Source organism: Suricata suricatta, chromosome 9, assembly GCF_006229205.1.
Source record: "Suricata suricatta isolate VVHF042 chromosome 9, meerkat_22Aug2017_6uvM2_HiC, whole genome shotgun sequence".
Taxonomy (NCBI): Eukaryota; Metazoa; Chordata; class Mammalia; order Carnivora; family Herpestidae; genus Suricata; species Suricata suricatta.
In genome coordinates, this window is record NC_043708.1 from 121,515,597 (window position 1) to 121,526,938 (window position 11,342).

The 11,342-nt window shown below is 43.2% G+C and overlaps 1 protein-coding gene and 1 pseudogene across 1 annotated transcript in view; one reads left to right on the plus strand and one right to left on the minus strand.

Moving 5' to 3' along the window:
- Positions 1-1,651: 1,651 nt before the first annotated feature.
- On the minus strand, positions 1,652-2,369 carry LOC115302615 (annotated as a pseudogene).
- Positions 2,370-7,487: 5,118 nt separating this feature from the next.
- Positions 7,488-11,342, plus strand: part of SNRPA1 (small nuclear ribonucleoprotein polypeptide A') — an 11,141-nt gene continuing 7,286 nt past the window's right edge. The window contains exons 1-3 of the mRNA XM_029952062.1: positions 7,488-7,640; positions 9,294-9,441; positions 10,377-10,455. Of these exons, the coding sequence (XP_029807922.1) occupies positions 7,559-7,640; positions 9,294-9,441; positions 10,377-10,455 (309 nt within the window). The 5' untranslated portion in view covers positions 7,488-7,558. The remainder of the gene's footprint in view (positions 7,641-9,293; positions 9,442-10,376; positions 10,456-11,342) is intronic.

Sequence of the window (11,342 nt, forward strand, 5' to 3'; positions counted from 1 at the left end):
TGAAGTGACTTGTGTTGGGCCACACACTGGTGGCTCCCTTGTCCCCAGGGAGGGAGGCTGTCTGCAGGAGGGGGAATTCATTCTGCAGTTGGCCAACTCCAGCCATGATGCGTTTGTTTTAAACTAGCTTTATTTCCAGGAGGTGATAGTTTTCTGACCTTGTCCTCAAATTCTCTGGCACTTCACAGCAGTCCCCATGTGCGCATCTTGATCCCTCCCAGGACACTGCTGACTTTTTTTCTTTATAACTCTTCAAAGGGCTGGGGGAAACTGCACTTTTTTCAGAAGATATACCTATGCTGGAAAGGGGGTGGCGGTGGGGGCATAATTGAACTTTAATGAAACCAAAAGGGCAACATGGTCTAACTGTGGCCAGCGTTAGAGTGCTCTTGAACTTGGGGAGGCTACCATCCACTGCATTTGAATCACCATAATATGGCTGAAGATGGCGTAAGCTCAAATGCTGAGGTGTGCTGGGGCCCCTGGCAGCAGGTGAGGGGTAGAGGTCCAGATCAGAGGAGGGGAAGGGAAGGAGGTGGAGAAGTATAGCAGAAAGAAGGCAGTTTGGATGGGAACAAGCAGGGATAGTGGAAACCAAGGCCATTCTCCAGCATCTTAAGGTTCTGCCCATAGAACTAAGAGGCACCTGGGTTCTGGCTGCTGAGGGGAAGGAGCCTGCATCCTATCCCAGCCTTGTCTGATGCTTTCCTTCCTTGAACCCAGGTCTTAGCCTGACTGGTAGCCCAAGGCCTTTCCTGCCACACCAGGCTGTGGTTTGTCTGTGCACAGAGCAGCACCCCTAGGTGATACAGCAAGGAGCACCCAGCAGAACCCTAGGTCCTGGGGTTCAGTTCCCACCACCCAAAGCTTCCCCTGCCCTGACACCCACATGCCATGTACCAGCCATATTAGGCATGATCAGATGCCTCCTAAGCTCCCTGCTCATCACAGAGGAACCAAAGTGCTCAGAGCAGAGAACATTCTGTTGCCAAAAACAGTGGTTCTCGGCCAGCTGGTGATTTTTGTCTCCTATGGGATACATGTCAATGTCTGGAGACATTTTTGGTTGTCACACAACTGTAGGTATGTATTGACATCTAATGAGTAGCAGCCAGAGATACTGTTAAACATCCTGCAGTGCACAGGGAGCCCCACAACAAAGAAGTATCTAGCCCTAAAAGGTCAGCAGTGCTGAGGTTAAGAAACCCCTACCCAAAAGAAATGAAATAAAAAAGGTACTCTGTTCTCAACTTCACAGGGATATCCTAAAAAGAATAAAACCACCTACTGTTTGATTTATGTCCCTGTTAATGTGCTAAAGCAAGGGAAATCCATACAGCTTTATTCATTTATTTATTTATGTATTTATGTATTTATTTTTTAAAGGTTTTTTTTTAATGTCTTATTTATTTTTGAGAGAGAGAGCATGAGCAGGGGAGGGTCAGAGAGAGGAAGACACAGCATCCGAAGCAGGCTCCAGGCTCTGAGCTAGCTGTCAGCACAGAGACTGACACGGGGCTCGAACCCACGAACCCTGAGATCATGACCTGAGCCGAATTCAGACGCTTAACCGACTGAGCCACCCAGGCACCCCTGTTTATTTATTTTTAAAGCACTTATTAGTATTTAACGAACTTCATTCCACGTGGTATCAAGATACCAAGACACAAGCTCCCCCCACACCCTGAATCTCCTCAACTCCTCTACTGAAGAATTTGGTCTTCACGTGACAGGCTGTTTTGGGAACTTTCCCTTTCCCAAAACTTTGTAGTTGCCCTCTCATACCCCATAAATGATAATAGTACCTCCAGTTTTGTTTCTTGCAAATGTTTATTTATTAAATGTTTATTTATTTTGAGAGAGAAAGTGTGAGTGGGGTAAGGTCATAGAGAGAGGGAGACACAGAATCGGAAGCAGGCTCCAGGCTCCGAGCTCTCAGCACAGATCCCCATGCAGGGCTGGAACTCACAAACTGTGAGGTCATGACCTGAGCCAAAGTCGGACACTTTACTGACTGAGCCCCGCCAGGCACCCCTTGTTTCTGGCAAGCATTTACCCGTGTTTGCTGACTGAGGTCCACAGTTTATCAAGGTTGATAGCTGGGCAGAGCCCTGGTTCCTCTTTAGGCGGTAATGCCTCATACCAACTCTTCCAAAGTAACCTGGCTGGTATTTGTTGAAGGGGATCCTATGGTGATGCATGCCACCAGCACTACCCTGGCCTCCGGGGTGCTTCCGGTGCTTGTTGATGTGGCCCTGGCTGTGGCTCAAGTGGCCCCAACGTTTCTGAGTCTTCCTCAGTCTGGATGGCATGTCAGAAGCCCAGATGAAAGAACTTTCTTTCCCTTTTCAAAGTAAAGAAACCCCTTCTTTACATCCAGAACTCAAGATACAAATATAACTAGCTTTCTGGTCTAAGGTCTCCACCTGGTGGTCATCTCTGGAATTAAGGGTTTGGGATTATTTTAACTTCTTTGTAATAATCTAGAAGCAAAATATAAGAAAGTTGTGAGGAGGAAGCTGAACAATTTGAGTAAGTTACTAACATGATACCCTATTAACTCCAAAATACTTTAGAGCATCTGCCTATAAACAAGGACCTTCTACATAGGATCTACATCATCAGGATCAGGAAGTTAACACCGATGTATTATTATTATTACCATCTAAACCTCCGGCTGGATTCAAGGTTTGCAAATTGTCCCAATAATGAATGCCCTTAGCAAAAGGATCCACTTTAGGTCACTCTGCATTAAGCTATCATGTCTCTTTAGTCTAGAACTTTTAGTCTTCTTCCATCTAGAACAATTCATTAGTTCCCTGACTTTCCTGACCTTGAACCTTTTAAAGACTGCAGGCTAGTTATTTGTAGGCTGTCCCTGAGTTTGTATTTATTTGAGGTTACCTCACATTTCCATTCAGGTCATACATCTTTGACAGGAATCTCACAGAAGTGACGCCCTGTTCTTCTAACTCCATTCTAGTAATTGAATAATATTTTGATTTGTTCCATTGTTGGTGATATTAACATGGATTGCTTGGTTAGGGGTGCCCCCATCCCTATGACGCGAGGTCTGCCAAAGGTCTGCTTTTACCACTGTCCAACGTTGTGCTGAAGACGATGCCAGTGAAACGAGGCAAAAAATAATGAACAAGCATAAGAACTGGGAAGAAAGAAATAAAGCTATCTTTATCGTCAGTGTGGTTATGTACATAGAAAATCCAAAAGAATGGTTCTATTACAATATTACAACTAGTAAGTGAATTTATAAAGACTGTCAGATACAATGCTAGTATTAATTGCATTTCAACTATAAATCAACTATATTTCAATGTACCAGAAACTAATGATTAGAACATGGGATTTTTTTTTTTTTTAGCAAAAGATCCTATTCACAACAGCATCAAAAACTATCATATACTGGGGCACTTGGGTGGCTTAGTTGGTTAGGCATCTGACTCTTGGTTTCAGCTCAGGTCATGATCTCATGGTTTGGGGGATCGAGCCCTGCATGGGGCTTCTGTGCTAATAGCATGGAGCCTACTTGGAATTCTGTCTCTCCCTCACTATGCCCCTGCCCTGTTTCTGCTCTCACTCTCCCTCTCTCAAAATAAATGAATGAACTTAATTTTTTTAAACTACCATATACCTAGAATAGATCTAGTAGAAGTATAAGACCTCTACACAAAAAAAGCTATAAAACACTAAGAGAAATTAAATAAAATCTAAATAAATGTAAGGTTATACCATGTTCATGGATTGGAATGCCTAATATTGTAATATATGAATTCTCCAAATTTATCTGTGGTGCCAATACAATAAAAATCAAAGCATATGTTTTTCTTAGATGCAAGATGTACCTAAAATTTATACCAAAATGCAAAGTGCAAGAATAACCAAGACAATCTTGGAAAAAAGTAACCCCTTTTTAAAGGCAAACATCAAGTTTTTAAATGACAATATAATATTATGCAAAAACAGGCAACTAAATCCACAGAACAGAATAGCCAGTCTGCAAGACCTTCACGTATTTGGACACTTAACTGATGAAAAAGCTAGTGATGCAGAGCAGCGGGGAAAGGATGGTCTTCACAATAAATGATACTGGGGCAAATGACTATTCATATAGGGAAAAATATATCCTGATCCCTACCTCAAATACACAAAAATCTATCCCCAGATAGATTACAAATCTAAATGTGAAAGGCAAAACAACAAAATTTTCAGAAGAAAATATTCATGATTTGGGGGTGGGCAAATTACTTAAAGAGGATTCAAAAGAACATTTAACCACATAGGGGAAAGCTCATAAATTACACTATATTAAAATTAAGAACTTCTGTTCATCAAAAGACACCATTAAGAGAGTGAAAAGTCAAGCCACAGAGAAAGGGAACATATTTAACATACATATATGTCACAAGAACTCGTACCCAAAAAACATGAAAATCTACAAACCAGTAAAAAGAACAGCCCAATAGAAGAATGTGCAAAACACTTATCAGACACTTCACAAAAGAAGCGATCCAAATGGACAATATATTTTTAAAGTTCTCAACTGTGTTAGTACTTAGGCAAATACAATTAAAACCACAATGCAATACCACTACTAACCCCCTAGAATGGCTAAAATGAAAAAGACAAATGCCTGGTTAAGCATCCAACTTCAGCTCAGGTCATGATCTCATGGTTCATGAGTTTGAACCCAGTGGGGCTCTATACTGACAGCTCAGAGCCTGGAGCCTGATTCTGAATCTGTGTCTCCCTCTCTCTCTGCCCCTTCCCTGCTCACATTCGGTCTCTCTCTCTCTCTCTCTCTCTCTCTCTCTCTCTCCAATAAAGAAACATTAAAAATATTATTAAGAAAAAGGCTGACAATACCGATAAGGATTGTAAATTGGCACAACCACTTTGGAAAACTAGTAGAACTACTTAAGCTGAATGTAAGTTAACCCTGTGACTCAGCAATTCCATTTCCATGTATATATTAGCATATGTGTTCACTTAAAGATATGTATTATAATATTAACAGGTGTACTACTAGTAATAGCTCGAACTGGAAATTACCCAAATGTTCATCAACAGCAGAATGGATAAATCAGAATATTCACACAATGAAATGCTACATAACAATAAGTATACATTAACTACATCTACACACAAATATGTTAAGCAAGAGATACATAAGATACACCATTTGCATAAATACAAAATTAAGCAAAACCAACTTATTCAAGGCATGGTTACCAGTGGAACAAGCATGTGACTGAGAGGACAAGGGAGCTTCTACAATGTGGCAAAGTCCTGTTCTTGATCAGGATGCCAGTTACTTGGGTGTGTCTGTTTTGCATTCTGTTCAAAAAGTTCAAAAAGAATCAATTCCAGGGGGATCATACAGCTATATGTGATAGGTAAAACAATTAAGCCTCTAGCAGACAACAGAGAGAAATATTTGAGGGTACATGCACAGATACACAACCCTCTAACCAGAAAAGATGAATTACATAAGAATTAGAAACTTCTAGTCATCAAACAACAGCATTAGAGTGGAAAGGCCAGTACGCAAAAAACTTCCTGTCCTAGACCCACATGGCCACAGTATAACTCCCCCGCCACTACCACCACAAAAAAGGACAAAAGATAGTCAATGGATAGGGCTTCCTGAGCTAAGAACTTTCTCCTCTGATGACTCCTCTTGAATTGAACCATTTGAAAGTTCCCATTGCAAAATGAGTGAGGAGGTCATTTTGGTAGCCTTTTGATTTAAATTGCAGCATAGATTATGATTTGGTGATTTGGGGAATAGGATGCTATCCTAAGCAGACCAAAATGGACTACAATTTGTATCTTGCAGCATTAGTGACGTGTACAAGGACAGTATTTCTGGTCTCTGTGAATTCTTTTGTATTTAAACAGTTTAAAAAAATTTTTTTAATGTTTTTTATTTATTTTTGAGAGAGAGAGAGCCAGCAGGGGAGGGTCAGAGAGAGAGGGAGACACAGAATCTGAAGCAGGCTCCAGGCTCTGAGCTAGCTGTCAGCACAGAGCCCGACGCGGGGCTGGAACCCACTAACCCTGAGATCATGACCTGAGCCGAAGACAGATGCTTAACTGACTGAGCCACCCAGGCACCCCTTAAACAGTTTTAAGAACAACAGAAGTGCAAAGGCAAGTCACAGAGTGTGCTCATGTGCAGAACATATAAAGAAATCCTGTAAGTCAATAAGAAAAAGGCGACAATCCACTTTAAAAGGGGGGGGAGGGGCACTTCCCAAAAGATATCCGAATAGACAATATGCATGAAAAGGTCCTCAACTTCATTAGTTATTAGAAAAAAGCTAATCAAAACAATAGTGCAATACCACTACACACCCACTAGAAGCCCCACAATTATAACTCCTGACAATGACAATGAGGCTGAGGTTGGAAGCCATGGAAACGCTTATACACCGCTAGAAGTATGTGTATTATTTCAGGCATACCTATTGATACCATACCCTATGTCCCAGAAGTTCTACTTCTGGAGAAACTCAGGCACATGCGCATTGGATCCATGTATAAGAAACTACGTAGCAGCATTATTCTGAGTAGCCCCCCAAAAGAAACAACCCTAGCGTCCATCAACAACAGAATGGCTAAGTTTTGGTGTGAAATAAACAACGGAATTCTATACTGCAGCAAAAGTAAACAAACCATTGTTGTATGCAACCTGGCTGGATTCCAGGCATAATACAAAGCCAAAGAAACCAGGCACGAAAGCACACTACATGATTCTATTTATATCAAAAGCGAGCAAAACTAATCTAGGGTGCTGGGTTTGTGGTTACCTTAGGGAAGGGAGGGAAGTTTTCAGAAAAGTATTCTTCTGGACCCAGAGGGGGCAACGCAAGTGTGCTTCCTCTGTGGCTATTTGTCACGTTCCATACTCCCAGTGTGCACTTTTCTGTGTATCATGCTTCCTTGTGAATATTTAAACGTCTGGAGATCAAAGGACAAACCGCAAACTTAACGATGCGCGGATCCCGGTTAGATGTGCGCGGCGGGAAGGCGGCCCAGGGAAGTGGCCCTGCGAAGTGACCTGGTTCTCACATGGTAGCCCCGGGGGCCAAAGTCCCGGACCAGATTGGGAACCTGAAGTCCGGGACCCCTCAGTGGATGCCAGGGGAGCCCGCCCTCCTCGGTGGAGTGAGGACAGACACACCGTCCCCTCCCACCTGAAGGTGCACCATTGCATGAGGAAGTTCCACTCGGGTGCTTTCACATTTTGCTTAACTTGCGGACACAAACATCTGGAATCAGGGGCCCTCCTCCAGATACGCCCTAAGGAAAGCACACAGAACCTGAGACCCCTTCAGCGGCGCCAGGACGTCCAAAGAGAACGAAATCTGGGGCGTGGCTCTTCGATTGCTTCGGTCTGGGCGTGGAGCTGCGCGCGCACGCGTCGGCTGCGATTGGTGCTGCCTGGCGACGGGGCCCGGGGGACGCCGGGAAATTTGGCGGGCGGGAGGCGGCGGGAAGCACCCGACAGGCCGCGACACAGGTAGCGGGAGGCGGCAGGATGGTGAAACTGACGGCGGAGCTGATCGAGCAGGCGGCGCAGTACACCAACGCCGTGCGGGACCGCGAGCTGGACCTCCGGGGTGAGTCCGGGGGCGCGGGCGGGCTTCAGCGAGCCGCCCGGTGGTTCGCGCCCCGCCGCGTGCGCAGAGGGCTGGAGCCTGGCCAGCAGGCCTGCATTGTGGGCGCCAAGCCGGGCTGCGCCAGCGCCTCCCGACCCTGGGTCCTGCCTTTGCTGCCAGAAGACCATCCTTAGGCCCTTCTGAGGCTTCAGTTGGCCCCTCTCCTTCTCACACACGCAGAGGATTGATTGATCGCTTCCTGATCCACACGTGTGGGCTTCAGTTCGTCCTTGCTTGGCGTATTTCGCAGTCTGAACTGTTTGAGAGCAGGGGAAATGTTAATAATTGTAATCCTAGTGCTCAGCGACCGGTTGGTTCTCAGTAAAGGTATTAGAGTGTTATTACAGGGATTATAGACAGGATACATGTTAATTATCTGTAATTTACGAGGGAGGAAACGAAGTCAAAAAAAAAAGCAATGACTTCCCCCAAGATTTCTTAATAGCTTCAGTCGTCTGATACTGCCCTTTTATCACAACATTTTAAAGAGAAATGCACCACGAGTGCCATGTGTACGAGGTGGAAGCTCTGAACCCCTCAGGTTCATGTAGCATTTTAACCTTAGTAAGGCTTGGTTACAAAAGAAAAAAAGGGAGTGCAGCTGTCGACTAGGCATTTCAAGGAAGAGACTTTATAGGAAGGATGTGAAGAGCAATTTCTCGGCGGAAGAAATAATATAACACAATTTGGGCCTGAGATTTGGCTCCATAGGGGCAACACCACCCGGGGAGCAGCGCTACTGCAGGCTCTGCTTTTGGCTTGGATTCCTGGCTCACAAAACCAGGTGCCTTTTGTTGATATTGTTTCCCTGGGAGAAGCGTCGTCAGGAGTAACCACTTCCACTCTCTTGGCGCAGATTGATCTCTGCCTTCTAAGTCTGAAGTGCATCCGGTGTTGAGGATACTTGTTTTGGTGCAGTGCTTACGTTGATGTAGCCCTCGCAACTCTGAATTATGTACTTTAACCTTGGCTTGGGTTCATTTCTTCCGCCAGCACCTAGCACAATAGCTATGTCTATTTTAGACAAATCAGTGAGTATTTGAGTGGATTGTTCACAGGGTGATTTACCATTGTATATAAACCATTGAGCTTCAACTCTGGATTGTAGTGGGGGGCGGGGCCGGGATAGAGCAAAGATGTCCTGGTAAGGTCTATGATTGTGGCCTGTGGGAATGCAAAAGACGTTAAGAACCGTTGTCCTCAACGTATGAACAAGACTTGCACACTGACAGTAAGCTGCTGACAGTGTAAATTGTCATCATGTCATTTAACTATTTAGAACAGCGAGACGCCATGTAAATAGTCTTACAAATGTTAGCTGCCAGTCTTATTATTAGTCAGTGTCTTCATTATCGTATCCCTTGTCCTTGTCCTCACTACCTTCGTGTCCACCCCTAGACTGTAAGCTTCGCGGCAGCGGGGACATGCGACCCTCATTCCGCATTTTATGTGCCAGTACCTTGCACATTTGCACTGTTTGGCACAGTATAGGTGCTGGGTAAACACTCTCTGAATACATGGAAGCTCTGAGTCAAATTACCATGAAGTCCTGCTAATGTTTTCAGGTGCCTTTTACCTATGTTAATACTTGTGTATTTTCCTTCCATTGTATAGGGTATAAAATTCCTGTCATTGAAAATCTAGGTGCTACCTTAGACCAGTTTGATGCTATTGATTTTTCTGACAATGAAATCAGGAAACTGGATGGTTTTCCTTTGTTGAGAAGACTGAAAACATTATTAGTGAACAACAATAGAATATGGTAAGTGGCTGCTGTGGAAAGTAATTTTTGCCCCGTAGAGTAAAATGTCACGGTGTTCCCTGAAGAGAAACCAGTTGAGCCTACGTATTTCTTCTTAAAATGAGAGACAAGCTGCATTTTTCCCCACAGATCCAGAGATCAACTTGGCATTGGTTTACTTTTATTTGCATCTTTTCAGAAATATTTGCATATTCACGGTAATAAATAATTTAACAAATAACAAAACTTAAATAAGTTACAAACATGCTGTTTTGTACATATTTTGGCTTCTAAAACAGTCACTGTAATTATCAGAGGATTATAGTAAAAAGATGCATAAAGTTTAACAATTATATTTTTGACTAAATGTCTCATATTTGACATTTGTTTGACATTTGTTTCTTTTTTTACCACTGATTTTTAGAGTATTACTGAAACAGGGTTTGTTTTTTTTTTTTTTTTACCCTCTTTCATCATCTCTGAGTAAATTTCATCAGAAAAGTTATTGAAGGTCTGTAGACAGTGTCTTTAAGAAGTAGTAGGTAGTGACTTACTTTTTAAAAATAGGCATATTTCTTCTGCATTAACAGTCCCCTTATGGTGCAGCTGTTTGCCATGTAGCTGAGCTGCGAATGCAGAGGCATTTGTATTTCTGTGCTACCCGCGCGAAAGTCATGAAGCAAGCTGAGAAGTTTCTTCTTCGCTTTGCTCTCCCTGGACAGTGTGGTAGTGCAGCCCTTCAGGAGCCATGGGTTCGAGAATCATCCCCCTTCTGCCACTAACCCTGTGACAAGGTTTCCTCTTTGTGCCTCATTTTCCCTCTGTCGGGGTGTTGAAAGAAAGATCTCTAGAGTTCTTCCAACTTTGGAATCTGAAATCTTCTGAGCAGGGACTTAGATGAAATTGTTAGCTTTCTTACTTTTCACTCTTATGAAGTCTTTTTGCTTTCGTTTTAGCCGTATAGGTGAGGGACTTGATCAGGCTCTGCCCTGCCTGACGGAACTCATTCTCACCAACAACAGTCTTGTGGAACTGGTAAGCTGAACCGGGGGAGAATGTATCTGGGGGGAGGAATTAAAGGTGCTGCATGTCTCGTAGAGAAAATTTGGAAAATCCAGAAAATTATCTGATCATCCTTTGCCTTTTTCTTAATTCAAGATCTGGGCCTCTCTCGGTTATGTATATTGCAAATGCCCTTTCCCACTCGGTGGCTCACCTCAGGACTGTCTGAGGGTATCTTGATGGAGAGGTCCCTAATTTAAGTGTAGTCCAATTTATCCATCTTTTTGTTGTTGCTGCTAGAGCTTTTGATGGTCTGTCAAGCTTCCCCTACCCACAGAGTCCCAGAAAAACTCACCCAAGTTGTATTCTGGAATTGCAGTGTCCAGTATGGTAGCCATTACCCACACCTGGCTACTCTGATGCAACGTACTGAAACTAAAATACACGTCAGATTTCATTGACTTAGTACAAAAAAAATGTAGACTGTCAGTTTTTTATATTGATCCTGAAATGATAACAGGTTAAATAATATTCTAAAATTAGTTTCACTTGTTTTTCTCTTCTCATTGGCTGCCACAAAACATTCAGTTACACATGTAACATGTTAACTTCGTTGGACAGTTACATTTTAGAAGCCTGGCTTCACTCTTCACATTTGGGTGGGTGATCCACTTGGACTTGGTTTTCCTGTGAGATAAGGGGCAAGTTTTCTCTATTTGGATGGGATTATTTAACAAAATTGAGCCAGTGGTATGCATTGTCTTGTAACCTAAATTTTTGACTTAAACATTGGATGTTTAAGTCCGTATTATATATTGATTTTGTGCTTTTATGATCTCCCTTCCCTGTTGTCCTGATTGTTCCTTTCCTGGTGGACTCAGTCCAGAGTTTCCTTCAGATGCTCAGAGTACTTGACTCCC